At 43.8% G+C, this 21,776-nt stretch overlaps 2 protein-coding genes across 2 annotated transcripts in view; both read right to left on the minus strand.

Annotated features, from left to right (window-relative positions):
* Positions 1-2,583: 2,583 nt before the first annotated feature.
* sowahab (sosondowah ankyrin repeat domain family member Ab) lies at positions 2,584-4,502 on the minus strand. The gene has a single exon (XM_076292871.1). The coding sequence runs from the start codon at positions 4,380-4,382 to the stop codon at positions 2,868-2,870; it is 1,515 nt and encodes a 504-aa protein (XP_076148986.1). The 5' UTR covers positions 4,383-4,502; the 3' UTR covers positions 2,584-2,867.
* Positions 4,503-5,083: 581 nt separating this feature from the next.
* The window catches only part of atp7a (ATPase copper transporting alpha), a 31,629-nt gene continuing 14,936 nt past the window's right edge, over positions 5,084-21,776 (minus strand). The window contains exons 10-23 of the mRNA XM_076291734.1: positions 21,201-21,434; positions 20,707-20,798; positions 19,722-19,849; positions 17,649-17,803; positions 17,017-17,151; positions 16,278-16,472; positions 15,439-15,621; positions 12,864-13,086; positions 12,225-12,371; positions 11,575-11,717; positions 10,283-10,486; positions 9,755-9,872; positions 8,259-8,361; positions 5,084-7,385 (exon numbers count right to left, since the gene is read on the minus strand). Coding sequence (XP_076147849.1) covers positions 7,112-7,385; positions 8,259-8,361; positions 9,755-9,872; positions 10,283-10,486; positions 11,575-11,717; positions 12,225-12,371; positions 12,864-13,086; positions 15,439-15,621; positions 16,278-16,472; positions 17,017-17,151; positions 17,649-17,803; positions 19,722-19,849; positions 20,707-20,798; positions 21,201-21,434 — 2,334 coding nt within the window. The 3' untranslated portion in view covers positions 5,084-7,111. The remainder of the gene's footprint in view (positions 7,386-8,258; positions 8,362-9,754; positions 9,873-10,282; positions 10,487-11,574; positions 11,718-12,224; positions 12,372-12,863; positions 13,087-15,438; positions 15,622-16,277; positions 16,473-17,016; positions 17,152-17,648; positions 17,804-19,721; positions 19,850-20,706; positions 20,799-21,200; positions 21,435-21,776) is intronic.

The following is a 21,776-nucleotide window of genomic DNA, read 5'->3' on the forward strand; positions in this document are numbered from 1 at the left end:
ACTTTCCTATGGGTTAATAAAGTGAATACTTTACTGTTTGTTTTTAGGAATTTAGAGGTCACCCATTCAATTGTGGTGTATTGATATTCAGTGGGCTATGCTCCTGTATTTACTAGAAGAGGCCTTATGGGTCTAGAACGTTTTGCTGCATTCCTTCCACTTGAGTGGGCCCTTACAGCTACACTGCTCTGGTAAGTGGGGGGTAGGGTGATGTCACTCATGGGTCACCATGCTTCTATATGGAACACACATACACACACATATATTAAGTATGTATAAGTATAAGTATATATACTCTTTTGATCCCGTGAGGGAAATTTGGTCTCTGCATTTATCCCAATCCGTTAATTAGTGAAACACACTCAGCACACACTAATCCCGGCGCAGTGAGCAATCAGTAGGCCATGGCTGCCCCTCATATATTCACACACACAATTGATTGGTTGACAAGTTATGATCTGTGTCATGTGACAACAATAAACTATTGTTAATTTGTCCTTATTATGCCCCAAGATTTCTGGTGTGAGTGGTGTGTTACCATAGGTTCCCAGTTTATACTGCTTCACCAGCAATAAAATGTTAACTTTAGGAAGTCTAAGCCATAGAATCCATAGAGCATGTAGCAACCTCTATACGCCATTGAATCCATAGAGGTTGCTACATTTCTACTTTTTAGGCATTTACAGTTAGCAGGACACAATTCCTCACCCATTAACTTGTTACAGTGCCTAACTGGTAGACACCGGGCCCATAACAGAAGTGTTCCGTTTACGGTATGCTGCAACAATTAACTTCCACCATGAGTCTGCCCCCTGTTAGTTATTTCTAAAAGCAACTCTTATCCATTATTAAATGTAAATTGACAGGATCCACAAAAAATAACCTCTACCTTCCAAACCATAGACTGTATATATAGATCTATATATACAGTCTATGTTCCAAGTCTATAGTATTAGAGCAAGTCAGTGCACATAGTCATCTATTGTAGCATTTGTTGTACTGCATGAATGTTTCCCCATTCTTACATCAGGAATGCGGTGTACTGAATTACCCTCTGTTATAACATCCATTTCTGTTCTTTCCCCACACAACAACATAAATATGTAAATGTTCAGCTGTTTTGAAACTGTGCATAGACCAATTGTTACCCTTGTTAAAACTTTAAACATACCCCCACCCCCCCACCCCCCAGATTTACAGTCCATGTTGATGTCAATGTTGCAAGCTGAACAAGCCTCCCATTAGTGTGCCTAGTGCCCTGCTGGTGCCTGATTGTACCCACTTAGGCCCCTGGCAATGGGAATCACAATTATCCCATGACCTTATACCCTGGTTTGGCACTGACATAGGGTTGTCTTCCAAACCTTAACAAAACAAAAAATATTGTGCCAAATGTTCAAATATATTGGTATTAAGAGCTTGTGGTAAACATGTCTACATTAGTTTGTTGATGTTACAACACTGGATAAAAATAAGTCATACACTATATTGCTTTCCTTTGAATTTCATATTCTTTCCTTGTGCATAAAGAAATATTTAGTACTAAAATAATGTAAGCCTAATACAACATAGCATGGTTTTCTTCACCCTCATTTGGCATCACATAATGTGCTCTTCAATTTCAATGAGATTGTGAAGCCCATGGTTTGTTTCTGACCTATTTAAAAGACTTTCCTAACACTGTGAGTGGAATACTAAGAGGATTCCACCAGCAAGACCACTGCCACAGAAACACAGCTTGAGAGAACATGTCCTGTTCAATGCCCTTTGGCCCCTGGGCTCACAAAACAAAAACAAATTCAACTGTCTGCAACAACAGCTAAATCACTATGCATTTGGAAGCCAAGTGATATTTAACCGAGTTGAATTAGGAGAAAAAAATGTTTAACCTGCGGTTTGTGTGGTTAGTAATAGTTCACAAGATTACTGTGGTGGTTATTATCCATAAAAATGACTATCTCCTGTCATAGCATGTCAGAAGTCTACCGTTGCTTTCTACTCCAGTCCTGTAGTAGCATGTCAGGCGTCTAAGGCGTTACAAACAAAATTATGGGTCTTAAAATGTTTTTTTTTAAATAAAAGGAAATAGAGAAGACTTTTTTGTATTCACAGAATGGAGGCCATAAAGACATGCAAAGGCAACCGTTTTACTTCCTACATCGTCTAGTCTAGCCCACACTCATCTTCACCTAACAGATGAGAATGTTAGCCCCAGAATGTTACAAGCCAAGGCAGACTCTGGCGAGGGCGGAAGGGAAGCGAGGTTGTTGTTCCGAGGGAACACTGGGTGCGTTCTTTGCTGAGGCATGTCTTGTTATGCATATAGGACACAGGCCATAACTTACTCCACAGATGTTATGGCCTGTGTCATAAGTTCAGTTTCTCCACAGAAAACACAGAGGTCAGAATATCACTGTCTCTGAAAATTCCTCCCCACTTTTAACAAGAATGTGTGTTCTCTATTGTGCATTGCAATAATTAAACATAATTTGAACAACACTAAGTAAGACATTTTCTGAGAATTCAGGTCATGTTTATGTTCAGTCTCATACAGTGAATAAAACTTTTTTTTTCATAAAGGTATCAAATTAGACATTTAGCGTTTACTCGCAAGATCCATAAATTATAAGATTAATCAACTATGATTCACATAATCCCCTCACAATGCTCCAGTGTATTCTTTAAACTGCTTTCCACCCAACACAAAGTTCTGCATGGGCTGGCTATGCATTTATATCCAGTTATCTCTACAAAAATACTAATCCCACACACTCACACACAATCCCTATCATTTAAATTAGTAAACTTACAGGGACCACACCAGTCTCTGAGGAAACTATACTCCGGTGCTGACTGAAAGTCTGCAGTCAATGGAACATCTCTGAGAGTCTGCGAGAGAGGACGTGCTCCCTGCGGTCATCTCTGGGGTCCTCACTTCCAACGAAGTGGAAGCTGGACCTGTGGCGGTGCTTCTTTCTGTGACCCGAATGCGGGTGAAACAGCTTGCTCAGGGTGTTGAAGCCCTTCGGCAGCTCGGGGAGGCTGTGATCCTCCTCCTCCTGCTCACAGGGCACCTCCTGATGCTGCGAGATGATGTGAGGGTCTCCGAGGAGTTCTCTGACCTCCATACTGACCCCCTGGTCCAAGTAGTGGTACGGCTTTTTGCCACTGTTGTCCCTCATGTTTGCATTGGCACAGTAGCCCCGCACGAGCAGAGAAATTACAATGTCGTGGCCGTGAATGGCAGCAATATGCAGTGGGGTGTAGCCTGCGTGCGAGCGGGCGTTTATGTCCACCTCCACGCCTCTGTCCCTTGAGATGTTGATAATTTTGCGGACCATGTCCTTGTTTCCATCTTTGGCAGCCCAGTGCAGTGCAGTGAACCCCGAGATGAAGTCCCTCTTGTCTGCCAGCTGGACGTCCTGAAGCAACAGGCCATAAACCTGGTCCCAGTGGCCCGCAGCAGACTTTACGAGCCAATCATGCTCCGCAAGCTCCAGGGGGACCCCCTCGGAGTACTTGGGTTCATTGTTTGGTTTTGTAGTCTTGTTGTTCCTCTTCAGTTGGGGAGTGTCGGGTAACTTGGTTTCCAGCTGCCTCCGTTTGGTTTCTGGAGAAGTGTCTCTGTCCGTTTCATTGGGCTTTCCCCCTGTACCTGTGTTACGAGATGTGGTCTCTGGTTTTTTTAGGCGTCTTTGAGGTGGGGTTATTCTGATGGCTTGCAAGTGCTGTTGTGATACAGGTTCCTGAATCAGAACTTTAGTGTGTAATTGTTCTTCATTGCTTGAGGTTGGAGGTGATTTCGTAGCAATAATGGCAAACACTGCACCTGTTTTCCTCTGTTTAACGTCCGTTTGCACACTTGTGTCGTTTCGCCGGGACATCTGTTGTCTTTCACAGTCCAAGTTACAGCATCCTCCTGATGCAGGGTTGTGCCGGAGATTATCTTCGGGGTTACAGCCTTGACCGACCGCATTCATATGTGAGGTAAAATAAGTATTATTGTTATTGTTTTCAACTGCAGACTGAACAATATTACCGGACCCATGTTTAAGGACGCTCGTGCGCTCAGGGGAACAGGATGAGACAGAAGAATTGAAGCGGCTTAAAGTATCCTCGAACTCGTTTTTTGGCGCGATTAGAGAACTATTTTTCCCAAATCCTTGATAATTTTTCTTTACAACAACAAACTTAACATCATCTATGACTTTAACGACTGCAATATTGTTCACAAAGCTCTTGAAAAGATCCCTGTTTTGTTTCTTTTCCACAGGATCGCTGCAGCTGAGCGCCTCTTTAAACTTGCTCAACAACTCCGAGTTCTTCACTTTGCCCCCTTGCTCCTGTAAAAACGTCAAAATAGTCTCTTGAGTGAGGGCCATCGCTCATTGAAACCGTTATAGTTAATTAGTTAATCACCCTTTCCCACTATTAGTCCTTTTGCCGTCTTTTTTGGAACATGCGTATAATGCGCCTTTCTCCTACTTTATCCTACCTGCTGTTTCCGGTGCTTCCCGAAAATCAGTTTCCTGACCAACTCCGCGTCCCTGGCACCGAGAGCGCGAGATGAGTTGAAAATTGCTATGCGCGCCACCCGAAGCGCGTTCCCGTGAATGTCTTGTTTTTGGTTGACTACTAGACTCTAGAGTGCACCGCTGTGAGAGCACAAAACGTTGCAATCTTTGGCCATTTGTGAGGGAAGGCACATTTAGCACTTTTCATACTTTTCAATGTGCTTTAAACAAAAGCAAAGAGTAATGGTACAGAAAAGCATAATAATTAAAAAAGTACCAAAAAACAAAGCTTAAGCTTCTGTATTTAAACTTAATTTAGTTTAGAAACAACATATTTAGAAGTTCTCTCTACACATATTTAGGAGATTAACACAATTGATGTGCATCAACACATAAACACAATTTGGCAGACCTACAATAAATAAATACATAATTAATTAAATAAATAAATAATAAATAAATAAGCAGAATGCAGCATACAATAAAGCAATTCCATATGTGCACACAGGGCGGCGCAGTTTGTCCACGCATTCTGTGATCCCATTCTTACAAATGAACACTAAACCAGATCAATGCCAAAGGAAGTTTATTTATTCCAAAGGTATAATGTACATATTTACAACAGAAGTAACTAAAGGACTGCAGAGTATGCACTGTTTAACTGAGACAACTAAACACTGTGTAGAACCTGTCCAAATACTCTCCAACTACACTTTCCTCAATGAACACGGCAAGACCAGCAATAAATACCACATCATGTGAAGTACATAATACAAAGTGCAGCACAAAAAAAAAGGTGTTCTGAACTGACCCAAAGCTTCTTTGCACACTTAACACTACATGGAAGTGGACAGGAGTAATACAAAATAAATGCAACGATTATACATCTTTAATTTAAAGTGTTCCTTCATCATCTCTGTGGTGTTTGTGACAAGCAGCACTAAATGTGTGGATTCCTTAGAGTATATCTGAGCTGCAGACAGATAGGCAGAAGACTGCAAAGTGTAGTGTAGTGAAATGTGCACAATGTTTTAAGGCCTCTTGACCCCTGAGGAAAGTGCTAAGCTCCTTACCAGGGCCAGGGAAATTGATTACGCTAGTGGCACGAGTGAGTGAGTGTGTGTGTGTGTGTGTGTGTGTGTGTGTGTGTGTGTGTGTGTGTGTCCAGTCACAAGTTTGGTTGTACAAATTCAGATTAGGTTGGTGTTTTTGATTATGCAATGATTTGATGGGAATATTACTGGGTATGTACCTATTAAATGTTACTTTAGTGGAAATCAACTTTTAAATTTTGGCAAAATCAAGAAAACAAATATAGAGATGCCTAGACAACATTGAGACACAAGGACTTCAGAGATAAAGTCACGTTAACTTTCAGGCAGCAAACAGCATCGGTAATTCATAAGCACTTGAGATTTTAGGACGTATCGTTTACAAGCACTAAGCTGAGAAAAAAAACACATCCATTATCACCTTTTCAATGTTGTTCTTTGATTCACAGCAAAACATGTTCACATTCACTTATTGACCTTCACACCAGGTGGCACAGACATGAAAGCTACATGACAAACACTGTGTATACAGTACAGGATATAATCTGTTCTCTTTCGGATAATCTGTCTGGTCAGGTCTGGAGTGAGACTGGGTCAACTCTGGACCTGGAATCTCTAACGTGTCTATCTCGACCAGTCTCCAAGAATGAGGTTCGGTTTTTAGAGCCCGGAGGCCAAACTGCTTTGGAATCTTTGGAATGTGTTGTTTTTTTTTTCTTTCCCCAACTGAACCAGGAGAGTCTGTGACTGGTACTGAAGCCATTGTGACGACACAGGAATCCTGCATGGAACTTTTGACATTTCTAAAGTAAGGCTTCTTTTGCAGCACCGCAGAGCGGTCAGAATTCATTTGGAAAAAGATAAATAATGATGGTGCATTTCTACATTCCTTAGTGTCACATGAAAAAAATATATAAAGATTGTGACATAGTAACATTTAAAATTAGGCTGTATAAATATTCTTTGTATTAAAATCATAATACACAATATTATAAATGTAAGTCACATTTCCTTTTTAGGGGAAACTAATAAAATCCTCTGACCACATTTTTTTTTCTTTAATTCCTGCAAAGACATTGTTTAAATTGGTCTTTGGACAGATCATTCAGATCTGGTATGCTCCTCTGCAAAGTAAAGATAGTTTGCAACTCTGATTTGTCATATCTTATTTTCAAGTATCTTTTCTCAGTCTCCCATTGTCTTGTATTTTCTGGTATATAACTGTACTTGGAAAACAGACACTCATTGGAGCGACACTTTCAAAATCCTGCCTGAAGTTGGGACACACACTAGTGTGTCTGCAGTGATAGTGCGAGGCAAACAAACGAACAGAGAGAAACACAATTTCAATAAGCTATGTGTGTTAACAAACACCCCCAGCTTAGGCACTGCAGTGGCTCAAAAGAGAGAGAGGTGAATTCCAGAGCTCAAGTTCCAACCCTCATGCTACTTTACAGGACTCAGGGTTGTACATTTATCTCCTTGCCTTCCCCACCTCTCTTTGCCAAGTCTTTACACACACTCTCTCACTCTTCCTCCGCCTCCTCACACCATCTCCTCCTCGCAGTTCATGTCTCCCACCAGCAGGGAGTGCTTGTCGGGCTCGGCCAGTGCCATGCTGTTGAGCGAGTGCTTGTCGGAGCGCAGCGAGTTGATGGAGGCGCGGCTGTAGTTGACGATGCGGTCCAGGAGGCTGAGCTTGGGCGAGGGCCGGCGCAGCTCCCCCATGCCGATGTGCACGCTCACGTCCGACAGGCTGCCCGACCGCCGCTGGCCGCCCACCTGCTGCTCCAGCTTCTCGGCGCTCGGCTTAGTGTAACTATGGAAACAGGGACACAAGAATTGGCAGGGATAGTAGCTGTGTGTGTGTGTGTGCGAGAGAGAATGTATGAAGGTGTGTGGTGTGTGGCTGTACTTTTTGCTATAAGAGGGTGTGTTTGTGTGGTGTGTGTTTGTGAGTAAATCAGTTCTGTGTGTGTGTGTGTGTGTGTGTGTGTGTGTGTGTGTGTGTGTGTGGCAGTGCATGGACTTGGTGTTTGTGAGTAAATCAGTTCTGTGTGTGTGTGTGTGTGTGTGTGTGGCAGTGCATGGACTTGGTGTTTGTGAGTAAATAAGTTATGTGTATGTGTGTGTGTGTGTGTGTGTGTGTGTGTGTGTGTGTGTGTGTGTGTGTGTGTATATGGCAGTGCATGGACTTGGTGTTTGTGAGTAAATCAGTTCTGTGTGTGTCTGCATGTATGTGGTGTTTGTGTGTAGATCACTTCAGAGTGTGTGTGTGTGTGTGTGTGTGTGTGTGTGTGTGTGTGTGTGTGTGTGCCCACGTGCTTCAGGCCAGTCTGGCAGATAGAGGGAGCGAGTGAAGGGCACACTGAGGCCCAGCCACTGTAGAGCTCATTCAGACGACGTGAATAGCAAGCGTGTTTCTCCCCTCCCTATTTGCCTTTTCTATTTTTAATGGAGAGGTGGAAAGGCTATGTTGGCTTATTATTTACAGGGGATGCCGTTGATAACGCCACTTAGTAAGCAATTAAACTCGTTAATAAAAACGATTCACTGAAGCAAGTGATGCCACTTCGGATAAAACAGCATACCTCGCCAGTTTGTAAACAAACATGTCATTTATAAATCCAATTTCCACTGGCGGTCCTAATCAGAGTGGAGCATCCTGGCGGTGGGTCTGAGAGGCACTCACCATTTGAGCAGGAGGGAGGAGAGCACCACGGAGACGGAGGAGGCTGCCATGGCAGCAGAGCCCATCCAGGGCTGCAGGACCAGCCCGATGGGCATGAACACGCCTGCAGCACGCCAGGGCACACACACACACACACACACAGAGGCACACATCACCAATCAGATTACAGATCCACATTTACACATAGTCCAAATCACACACACACACAGAGGCACACATCACCAATCAGATTACAGATCCACATTTACACACAGTCCAAATCACAGAGACACACATCACCAATGAGATTACAGATCCACATTTACACACAATCCAAATCACACACACACACACACAGATGCAAACTTACACACAAATCATTAATCACATTACATTTACACACAATCCAAATCACACACACAGATGCAAACTTACACACAAATCACCAATCACATTACATTTACACACAATCCAAATCTGGGATCCGATATCTGATAACATGAATATATTGTATATCACAGATTACATTTTTGTTATTGACCATAAGGGTGGTGGCCTATATTTTTGAGGATGTGAATTTTAGTTCAGATGTTGCATTCATTACACTTCTGAACATCCAAAGCTTATTCGCCTGGTAATGCACTCCGTTTGCAAACTGCCAAAAAAAACTCACTGAAGAAGAAGAAGAACAGGGGCCAATGTTTGGCAATGGTGTTGCATCTGAAATGTTCACAGGATTAGGCACACACTAAATCAATCAATGGGGGCTACTTAAACATTCAATTATCCTATTACTGTAATCTATATGCACACTTCTAAATTGTGTTGCATCTGTAGGCATTTAAATAAACTAAAATAGGCAATTGAATTATTTCAACTAATTTCAGACATTCCGCAAGCTATTAATCCTGCGTAACACATATTTAAAGAACATGTGGAAATTAAACTTTACTTTTAGGCATTTAGGCTAACCGATCTGCAATACGTTGCCTACAGCCTTCCCTTGCTTTGTTCACTGCTGACGTATTTGATTTTTGTCGTAGAGTGGGTTTTAATTCCTCATAACTTGGCATAATAATTGTGCATTCCTCATCCGTAAAATAAGGTGATTGCGTTGTAGCAACCCGCCCCTTTTATGTGAACGCGCACAAACTCCAATTAGGTTAACCCCGGCTCAACAAATCAACTTCATAATCAGCGTTGTAGTACCGATTAACACCACTTAAGATAACCAGGTTTTGTCAACCCCGGTTTAACAAAGTAACCCTGGGTTACATCTGGGTAGGTTAAGCTCCCTTCGTAGTACAGGCCCCAGGCCAGCGAACCCTTCTTTTTTGGTGAGCTTTGTTTTTTTTTTGGCAGTTTGCAAAGAGAGTGCATTACCACCATCTGCAGCACTGAGGTGTAATGGCAAGTGTACCCTCTAGCCTCGTTCTGGCCGCCGGGTGAATAAGGCGAACTGGGATTGGAGTTCGGAGAGGAGAGACAATAGTGTTCTTCAGTGAAGTTCAACTCACCAGCAGCAATGGGAATTCCAACCAGATTGTATATGAGGGCAAAGACAAAGTTGATACGGATCCTCTTCACCGTCTTCTTCGACAGATCTATGCTCGCCACTACATCAAGGAGGTCATTCTGTAAACACAGGCACAGAAAGACAGATAGATCCAACCAACTAATGATCAATTCCAATAAAACATTGTGTTGAAGTTTTTGGAAAAGTTTTGGAATTTCCTCAACTCTCCTCAATAGTATTTATCTGAGAATGCCTCAGACTTGTTGACGTCGGCTAGGTTGCGCGTATGCTGGCAAGTCACGCCACTCCGTCCGGCATCTTTTCTGTTTATTTTTCAATTGTTTGCTAATTTACTTGTTTATGTCTTGATGGCTGCGTGTGAAGCGCTTTGGGTTGCACTCTGTACATAAACAATGCCCTATATGAATAAAGACAATGCGGTAGCCATGATGCATTAGTCACCACAGGCATGCACTTCCATAGAGGAGTTGTAAGGTTTGCAGTGTGGTGACACGCTCCACCCACTCACCCTAATGAGCACCACGTCTGCCGCCTCTATGGCCACGTCAGTGCCCGTTCCTATGGCGATGCCCACGTCTGCCATGGCCAGGGCCGGGGAGTCGTTGACGCCGTCACCTACCATGGCCACCCGCTTGCCCGCCTGCTGCAGCTGCTCCACCTTAGCCACCTTATGGGAGGGCAGCACCTCCGCAAACACCTTCCTGATGCCCACCTGGGGAGAGTTCAACGGCTCAGTGGTCATGGCAACACATTGGGCAATTGTTGCTGGTACTCAACACATGTAAGCAGGAATAATATTTTAAAAAGAAGTCAATTTTGTTTTTGGCATAATTAATTAAACTGACATATGGTCCATCACTTAATATGTTTGTGTGGGAACTTAAATTTGTAAACATGATCCTGATGCAAAAAAAGCCTACTGTTGATAACTGTTTGAGACTGGATTCGGTACACATCTGTATTGACCCTAACGTCCCGTACCTAAACACATCTGTAAGTATAAGTATATATACTCTTTTGATCCCGTGAGGGAAATTTGGTCTCTGCATTTATCCCAATCCGTGAATTAGTGAATCACACTCAGCACACAGTGAACACACAGTGAGGTGAAGCACACACTAATCCCGGCGCAGTGAGCTGCCTGCTACAACAGTGGCACTCAGGGAGCAGTGAGGGGTTAGGTGCCTTGCTCAAGGGCATTTCAGCCGTGCCTACTGGTCGGGGTTCGAACCGGCAACCCTCCGGTTACAAGTCTGAAGCGCTAACCAGTAGGCCACGGTTGCCCCACAATGTATTGAACCTAACGTCCCGTACCTAAACACATCTGTATTGATCCTAACGTCCCGTACCTAAACAGTTCAGTATGAATATGTACCTTTACGCCCCTAGGACACAACTATAACTATGTGCAGTCACACAGCCCATTCTAATCCTCCTGTTTCTACTGCTCTAGTTCCTAGGGAGAATGTATATGTGCACAATATAAAACAAGCCATTGATTGACTACTACCTACTACACAGCGCATTCAGAACGTTTTCACACCCTTTCAATGAGTCTTTCTTTTCCAGTCTTTTAATGAATTAAATATTCACTCTGTTTTGCCTTGTCATTGTGGAGAATTGTGGGTAGATAAAAGGGTGGGGGTGAGTTTAATCCATTTTTAAAAAAACAAAATAAAATAAAACCTGAACGTTTTTTTTGTAAACGTTTGTGAATGTATTGTGAATGTAGTCGATCTGTCCGTAGCTGTAATGTGTCAGTGCTGAGCGCTAAGGGCTGATGTGTGATGATGCGGTCACCTGTGCAGCGATGGCACGCGCCGTCCTGCTGTTGTCTCCAGTCATCAGCACCACCTCCAACCCCATGCTGGTCAGCGTGTGCACTGCCAGCTCCGCCTCCGGCTTCACCGTGTCGGCGATGGCCACCATGGCGCAGAGAACGCCTGCACAGACACACAGACACAGGTTAACATCCACACACAATGGCCACCATGGCACAGAGAACGCCTGCACAGACACACAGACACAGATTAACATCCACACACAATAGCCACCATGGCACAGAGAACGCCTGCACAGACACACAGACACAGGTTAACATCCACACACAATGGCCACCATGGCACAGAGAACGCCTGCACAGACACACAGACACACAAAAACAGGTTAACATTCACACACAATGGCCACCATGGCACAGAGAACGTATGCTTCAACAGTCCTGAAGATGACGAGAACTCAAGCTACAAAGGCTGTGCTAAGTAGTCCATTATATTTTACTTAATTTTACTTGTGAATATGTCTGGAAACTTAGAAAGAGTCCCGCACACTGACCATTCCGCAATTACACAACGATTGAAAATTACATAACGTTTCGGTCTTACACCTTCATCAGGTAAACTTGTGATTATGTCTAAAACTAATATTTGAAATGTTCGAAATGTTCTAACCATCGACAGCAACCAGCACAACAGTACATCCGCGCCTCTCGTGTTCCGTCATGGCTTCATCTACGTCTGACCGCAGCTGCAGCGCGTTCCGGCGCATCCACTCCCGGTTCCCCAGCAGAACCGAGTAGGAGGCCGACTGCACCAGTGCTGCGAAGGAGGGAGGGAGAGAGAGAAGAATGAGAATAAACACTCAGCACTAGACACCGGAAAACATGGACATCAAACGCACACTACATCAAGACTTTAAACAACCACAAAAAAAAAGTGTCTGATGTCTGTGTCTGGCTTTATAGGAGCATGTCAAATCCTGGCTGAATACTGAATGGATATATGAAAACATAGCTGAATACAACAGACAGACACATAGACATACTTCATAACAAGGCATCCTATGTGTGTAGCATCCACTTGTTAAAACCAGCCTGGAAGCTTATGATCTGGGTGGTCAGTGTTACATGTATACTGTGTGTTTACTGAATGGCTGAGGTTAGATGAAAATCTGGCCTAATAAAGCAGACCAACACATCAACATAATAATGCTGATGCACACTATAGCACAATATCCAATGGGGGAAGCATCAACCAGTGTGGTCAGCACGACACATGAGCTGTGTACTGGACATCCTGGGCTGCTCTTACTGAGTGGCTGCGGGTCCATGATGAGGGGGTGTGAGCTGTCCACCCCTCGGCCGCGCGTGTCGCTGATCTGCACCAGCACGGCGTTGCGCTGGTTCTCCTCGCTGTCGCCATCGCTGTCCTCGCGCCGCAGCAGGCCCTCCGTGTTGCTCACCTGGCAGCGGATGCCGCAGCCCGGCACCGACTGGAAGTCCGTGCAGGTGCCCAGCGACTCCGTGCCCAGCTCCTGGGGTCACACGGGGGAACCACACATGGAATGTTTCAGTAACATAGTAACACAATCATCACCCTGGTAACATGCACCCGGAACCACACATGGAATGTTTCAGTAACAAAGTAACACAATCATCACCCTGGTAACATGCACCCGGAACCACACATGGAATGTTTCAGTAACAAAGTAACACAATCATCACCCTGGTAACATGCACCCGTAAATCCTGATTCTGCACACGTTTTGCTTTTTGCTGTGGAAAACAGCTGTGATAGAGCAAGCAAGCATGCTGGTTAACAAGTCACAGGTTATGAACATGGTGTCACCTACTGTAAGTGTTCTGACTAGCAGTAGACTATTACACTAAATTGGAGAAACAAGGGGTTAAACTGTCCTAAAGTGTGAGCAATAGTGTCGAAGCCATGACGTAGCAGTGTCAAGGCAGCGATTTCACTGGATCTAAACAAATCAATCTACCATTAGAAATCACCATAGCGGTGGCTTTCTTAATCTATTTCAATAATTTTACTACGTTTCTAAGACGTTAGTATATTTTAGTATATTTTTTTTACACTGTAGGAATCACATACTACAACATATATTCATACCAACACGATCAAATTCGTGAATACAGAGTTTTATTTTAACATGGGTTTCCTCCGTAAAAGAGACCTGCATGTAACTTCACAGTATGCGGTTAAAATCCTTAAATTCACAGACGTGTTTTGGCTTTATTTTTTTGGCAAAGAATGTCACTCTTAAAAGCCGCCAGTCTTTGAGAAGACGTAAAATATCCACTGGAATTTTGTTTCTTTCTATTACACCTGCCAGGGAATCCGTGTTATGTGGCTAAGCTGCTGCCTAGCAGGTAAAACACGTTTAACTCTTTCCCGACAGCCCATAGAGAAATCAGTACGTACGTACTGATGACGGAAATTAATAAAAGTATAATTTTTCTTCACTGAAACCCCGCGAAAACGTCTTTGTATGTCAATGAGTGTCTAAGCCAATCAAATAAATGGGTTTTCCTTGGATATGTGTTGAATTTTTGCTATTGGTTAGATTTTATATTTTGTGATTGGTTGTTAAGCGCCGATCGCGATATTTCAACATGGCGAGTAATGACAATCGACCGAGGTTCAGTGGTAGTAATGACATACTTTTCATCTGTTTTTAAAAGTACATACGCCCATGTTGTCTAGTGATATGAAACTGTGTGGTGTGAGAGGGTAGGGGCCAAATCTGTAGTGTAACTCCGTGTGGGAGGTATCTGAATCTGTTGGGTCATTTTCAGCAACACTGACTCTGTTGGGTCATTTTAACTGTTCATCTGTTTTAACAGTCTAAACTGTGTTAACATGATTATTACACATTGACCAAAAAAAAAACATGATTATTAACCAAAATAATATGTATGAGATGAAATTGTAAGTTATTTTTTTGATACAAATGTGATATTGCAACTAATTTTGATAATAAAACTATATAATGGTTATTTAGGCTCGTCTGTATACATAATTTCAAAATGAGTTATTTAAAGTTCCTTTCACCCAATTGCTACCAAACTTGGTATTTATTTAGCCAACAGGTAAATGCAACTTTCTGCTATTTCACTTTTTTTTATAACATGCTGTGTTGAAGCTGTAGAGCTTCACAAACTCAAAAAATGTGCCCGGAATATGCAAATTGTATGCTAATTGATGCTAATTAGCATATATAAATAATACATAATTGTCATGTCAAACATATATTTGTGTAGCCTAACTATCTGGCTTCAAGAGAAAATGGATGGTTTCTTTAAGATATGCTTAGGTCACCCACAGCAGAATGAAATATCAAAGGAGTCATTTTTGGCCTATTTTGGCCCTGTCGGGAAAGAGTTAAATGGATATATTTATTTTTATTAGCTAGAAATGATGCCACATGTCTACATTCAATGCTATTTAAGCCACTTCGAAAGTTTGTTTAGATCCAGTGATTCAGCCGTCATGGAAACGCTACGTCACACTTCGGGACTCTATTACATCTGATATTTTGGGGGAATCTTCGCATTTCTTCTATTAGTTACGCATTTTGTTCGGACTTTGTTGATTTTGTTGTTTGGCACCACTGCTCTTCAGGGACCCAGTTGTGCCAAAGCAGCTAAGTGAAACCTCTCCTTGCAAGTGGAATAAATATCACAGGGTTCCCACTCTCAAGTCACATGTCCAATTCCATCACCCATGGGATCCATGAGCATCAGAAAAAAAAATCCTTTTGTAGGCTTGTGTGTGCTCTGGTCTACTGTCAGATAGAAGTTGTAAGGAGATTTAATAGGGGCATTTTGACGCCAAGCAAAAGGTTGTGTGCGTCCGTCAGGCCCACCTGTTTGCAGTAGCGTGTGATGGCTGCGCCCAGTGGATGCTCGCTGTGGTTCTCTGCAGTTCCCACGATGGCCAGCAGGCGGGAGCGTGGCACCCGGTTCCCCTCCACCACCATACGCACCTGGACCACCTTGGGTGCACCGTAGGTGATGGTGCCCGTCTTATCAAACACCACTGACTGGATCTGGAGGTAAATGTTGATATAGTTCAAATGCATCGCTTTTACATAGTTTACAATTGCATCAGGTTCAAAGTTAGCCGTTTTGATAAACCACTATACCTCTTTCCTTCAGAATCCCTAACCCTTCTACATTCATGTAAGAAAATGTGCATAAACATATTTGTCTCTTTTCTCTGAAATCCTACACTGAAACAAGCGCTATTAGCTCTGAGCAGCTCATCAAATATTACAGCAAATAAATCACATTTCATGCCACTGCATTATCATTCAGACTACGGAGAATCTCATCATATCAACTTCTATTCTTTCTACAATTAAGACCAATGGTACCTTTCCTACCATACAATCACCCAATCAACTAATTTGAGATATGACAAAATATACTGTGTCTGAAGACAGTTATGGGTGAATTTGATGTAAACAATAAGGGATATTTCTATGGGTTTGAAATATGTGAGACCAATCTAATGTGAAGGCAGGTACAATGAAGCAAAGAAAAGAGTCGGAAAAGTACACAGCACAAAGTGAGGGGAGCATCATTATCTAAAAATGATGACTATGCCTAATGAACGTCCGAGACTTAATAAAGGTTGAATGCATGAAATTAGTCAGTGCCATCGGAGCAAGCGAGGGCTGCCCCAGTGAGGTCATCTCCTCACCCTGTGTGCCATCTCCAGCGGCTCGCCGCCCTTGATGAGGATGCCGTTCTGCGCGCCCACCCCTGTGCCCACCATGACTGCAGTCGGGGTTGCCAACCCCAGAGAGCAGGGGCACGCGATGCACAGCACCGTGATGGAGGCCTGGAAGGCGAAGCGCACCACCACCTCTGCCTTGGAGATGCTCTTGTTGTAGCCCTACAAGACACGGAGAGGACAACAGCATAAACAACAACAGCTCAAACATCCACAGCATCTACAACAACCGGAGTCACATCCACTATTAAATCACTTTGCCTACAATTTAGAAGTTAGTTGTGCTGATAAAAAAATATCTATATATTTTGTGAGTCCTCATAAATTACTGCTACACACTTGTATTTGGTGGCTACTTAGGAGGGTGAATTTCAGGTTAGTAGATAACACTGCATGTAAACACAATCTATCCTGTGTCTTACAGCCAGGGAACAGCTCTGTAATACTGGTTGACTATGGCACGACTCTTCTTAACACAATGTTTTTCATCCTAATATAGCATGCCCGTTGCACAACGCAGGGGCTGACAATCTTGACGACTCAGTTCCTGTCACTTGACATGAAACACACACTTGAGATCACATGTTTATACACACACGGGATCAGGCTGAGATATGCTGAGAGAGCAGAGAGAGAGAGAGAGAGAGAGAGAGAGAGGGAAAGAGGGAGAGAGGGAGAGAGAGGGAGAGGGAGAGAGAGGACTCACGGGGAAGTACTTCTCCACCAGAGGGAAGTTCACAAACCCAATCAGGATCCAGGCGATCAGGGTGAGGAGAGAGACGCCCACTATGAAAGGGACAAAATAGCCGCTGATCTTATCGGCAAACTGCTGAATGGGAGCCTGTAGGAGTCAGAAGACACACACACACACACACACACACACACACACAATGAGATCATGGTGAACCACCTTCAAAAGGCCTGTTGGCTTGAAGGAATGCAACTTTGTTTCTTTTCACAAAGCTGGATAATGTGAAGCACATTCCAAGCTGATGAGTCACACTCAAGGTCAGAAAAAAACGCCACCCGATGCTCAACATTGGCAGACTAACAATGAACCATGGCATTTTCACACGCCTTATCAGCGCTCTGACAGAGATCCTCTTTGAGATGAAAAAAGGGAGAGATTTGAGCTGCCACTCCTCCGCACTGGGTTCTAGATGTGTTGACACACTATGATTTAGTTCAAGCCAACCTGCACTATCAGGCATGCTACAATGGCTGCACCACGCACACGCACACACATGTACACACACACATGTACATGCATTCATGTGCACACACACATACATCAACAAACCAACAGACAAACACAAACAGAGGGACAGGCAGGGCCACCTTGGAAGTCTGCGCCTCCTCCACCAGCTTGACGATCTGGGAGAGCGTGGTGTCCGAGCCCACGTGGGTGGCTTGGACCAGCAGACAGCCGTTCTGGTTGATGGAGCCGGCGATCACCGTGCTGCCAGGTTTTTTAGTCACAGGCATGGCCTCCCCTGGACATACAGGACAAAACCATTTCAGTTAAAATAGAGGTGACGTGATCAACATGAAACATGATCACTCATATGGAGTGGCATGCACTCACAATTTGGGGCAACCTGGTTGACATTTCTGTCACATAGCTAGGCAAGTGAGAGATAATCTTTGAAAAAAGCAGGAAATGAATTATGAAAAATAAGACTAAACCTTGAAAAAGGCTTCTAGTTTTGCAAGATTCTTCGTCCATCTTGCATGCACTCCTCTTTTGGGGTCAGGTCTATCCACAGATTTACCAGTGTAAATACACTTCTTTACCAATTCTGTGTGACAAATTATTTTGCAAACATCTGTAAACAGCACCACTGCAATAATCAACCACATGGACTTAAAGGGGAGCTTTGTTACGTTAGTGACCGGAAACAGAAAACAGAGAACAGAAAACCACTGACTGTAGCAACAGTAATTTTCTATCTATTGAGGTTGACAAACAGAGGTTCATCTCTAGGGACCTTGTTGTCAGACAATTGAGTGTCCTCAGTGGCAAAAACAAGTGGTTTCTTTCACCATTGATGCTGTGTCTTGAGGGTTCCATTGTATAGCCTTTTTGTGTTTTCTAGTTATAGCACTCTAGTTCAATACTGGACCGATTTTGCTTGTTTTTATCCTTAGTAAAAACTTGGGACTCCAAAGATTGGCTCATTACCAGATAAAACAACAGCTGCATAAACGATTTGACTTTTCAACTATTCAAATATTTGTAAATCATGACCAATCCCTACCCGAACTTATTAAGGTCTGAGACCTTCGTAAACATCATCTGAGAGCTTTTGTATTATGCCCATTTTCTTTTTCATTAAATAAAAAAACCTATGAAATGTTAAAAATACCATCTAATCTTTATGCGTTTTGGAGATCAGCTCATCAACTCATGGAGCTGTTCACAGCATGTTTGTATGTCATTGTGTAACACCACCATGACACCAGGAAAAGATGCATCAACACACTGAAAATAATCATTATCCATTATATAAACAAGCGGGCAACCATGAATTCAAATTTAGGGTAGAATTTTGCATCCACCATGCAAATCAAGTGAGGTCATTTTCAGTGAAGCTCTTCTCCACTTAAATCAGAGGAAACTACAGCCAAGCATAAATACTAAAAGCAGACACAGTCCAGATCTTGTTGATGAAAGATAGAATTACTGATGTGACGTGGTACAGCAAAGAGAAGCAAATAGAGGCCGACTGTGCCATTGTATCCCTTTGTTACTGTGACGCACGCACGCACGCACGCACGCACGCACGCACACACGCACGCACACACACACACACACACGCCCCTCCTCATGTCTTTTGTGAACGCTCCAACAAAAATGTCTTGATGCCTATGATTACCTCTGCAGGACGGACAATAGTGTTCTGCCTGAAGCCACTGCTTAGAATAGCACTGCCGGTACTTATAGTCTGGAAAAAGGCCATAATCATCTGCATTGGAGGCAGGTGCTCTGTGGAGTGGCCTCTTCTGTTCTGTCCTCAACCAGAACCACTCAACAGAATAAGCCATCGTACTGTCCTGACTTCCTGGCTACTTTATGGGTTTTTTCCCCCTGACTGCTTTATAACCATCGTTTGCATACAAATATGCATGCAGTACACACACACACACACACACACACACACACACACTTCACTGTAATATGAAAAATATATTATAAAAATGCATAAATGCACACATTTGAACAAAAAATAAAATAACCCCATTTTGTTTTCTTCATTTTAGACCAATTCTTCAAATTTTGAAAATAACTTCTGCTAGCAACTACTACACTTTTCTGTGTAGATATTTAAATAAGACCACTGGAGGTGACTGTCTCAAACCTCGGTTTAAACCCTTTTCGGCAACATAATCTGAATAAATCTGATAAGCCACCTGTGATGAGTGATTCATCAGCCATGGAGTGGCCTTCGATGACACGCCCATCCACCGGGAACTTCCCCCCAGGCACCACCTTTACCACGTCCCCTCTCTGGACCAGTTCCACGTCCACCTGCTCCTCACTAGACGGGGGAGGAAGGAGGGGGGAAGGAGGGAGGAGAGAGGGAGAGAGAGAGGGAGAGAGAGAGAGATGGAGGGAGGAAGAGAGAGAGACAGAGGAAGGGAGAGAGAGAGAGGGATGGAGGGAGAGAGGGTGAGAGGGAAAGGAAGGTAGAGAGAGGGAGGGGAGAGGGAGAGAGAGAGACGGAGGGAGGGAGAGAGAGAGAGGGATGGAGGGAGAGAGGGGGAGGGAGAGAAAGGGAGGGGAGGGAGAGAGAGAGGGAGGGAGGGAGAAAGAGAGAGGGATGGAGGGAGAGAGGGGGAGTGAGGGGGGAGGGAGAGAAAGGGAGGGGAGGGAGAGAGAGGGAGGGAGGGAGAGAGAGAGAGGGATGGAGGGAGAGAGGGGGAGTGAGGGGGGAGGGAGAGAGAGAGAAAAAGGGGGGGAAGAGAGGGTGAGAGAGGGTGAAAGGGGACAAAGTGGGGGTCAGATAGACAGAGAGACCAGAGCAGGCATGAAGAGGCCATGAGAGGAAGACGAGATTAGAAAAGAGACCAGGTCAGACAAAAAGATGAGAGCACAGAAAGGGAGGGAACGAGACAGAGAGAAAGAGAGAGAGAGAGAGAGAGAGAGAGAGAGAGAGAGAGAGATACGGTTAAAAAAAGAGATCAGACAATGGAATACATGAGAGGCCAAGAGAGATGGATGCAGACAAAAAGACAGAGAGACCGACAGAGTGTTCATGGGACACAGAGAGGGGGAAAAGCATGTGTTGCTCAGCTACATTTCTGTGTTCGCTGTTCACATAATGTCAAATCTGTGAGCATAAACTGAGTGTGAAAATAATCTGATCACAGACATGCCCAAAGGAATGTAGCCTACCTGATCACTGACATGTCGGCATTCAGACTCACTACAGTAGCCTCTGTGGCCTGCAGCGACATCAGCTTGGACAGGGCCTCCGAGGTCTTACTCTGGGCAGTGACGAGAAGTTCACAACATTTTTACTCTTTTTGGCTTTTCACACACCTAGACGTAAAGCAAGTTTTCAAGTAGCAATGTGACAGGCTATCAGAGAATGCAGAGGCTGATGCACCATTTAATTCAATGTGTACAGCAATCCTACTGTCTTAGACTAGACAGTAGCACTTACAGTTCTCAGAGAGGTCAACAAGTACACCTTTGTGCTTTACTTTTACTATTTTGTTGTATTGGGAAAATTAAGTGGTCTAAGAGAAATGACTAAATCCACACATTTGTGCAAGCAGACTCTTTCTCTACCTCAACCACTTGTGCTCAACACAATCTCCGTACAGCAAAGTGCGACACATAAACAGATAACATAAGTAAACAATGACACAGGTAACACTGTTTACCTTGGCAATCTGTTCTAACCACCTGCCGAGAGAAATAAATACAAACAGCATAGGGGGCGTGTCGAAGAAGGTGATGGGGTTGACTGGTGCCCTCTCCCCCATGGCAACCAGCAGAATGACCAGAGAGTAGGTGAAGGCTATGGAGGTTGCCAGGACGATGAGAACATCCATGTTGGCTGTCCTATGCTTTAGGGCTTTGTAGGCCTGGATGTAGAAGTAGCGGCCACCGATGAACTGTGGAGAGAGTTGAAAAGGTTTATGGAACTGATCTCTAATCAATACATAAGTACATAAACACTGAACACAAAACATGACACAATCAATGGGGTGGGGGAGGGGGGGGGGGGGTCATGATTTTCTTGACTTAAAACTGACTGGGGTTTTATAAAAGTACCTCTTCCAGGAACTAAGCACTCACCGCCCTAAGGACAGGCAGAGCAAACTCGGCTCCTAATGGATCCATGATTACATTTCCCATGCACTGCTGAATGTCACAGTCCCCCAGCATGCGTAACGGAGGGGAACTGAGCTAGCATGCCAGTTGCCCGTGTAAATCCTCACACCCCTAACCTTAAG

Source organism: Alosa pseudoharengus, unplaced genomic scaffold (genome assembly GCF_046254945.1).
Source record: "Alosa pseudoharengus isolate Yale_2024_CS ecotype anadromous, Long Island Sound unplaced genomic scaffold, YU_APseudo_1.1 YU_APseudo_1.1_scf_19, whole genome shotgun sequence".
Classification (NCBI taxonomy): domain Eukaryota; kingdom Metazoa; phylum Chordata; class Actinopteri; order Clupeiformes; family Clupeidae; genus Alosa; species Alosa pseudoharengus.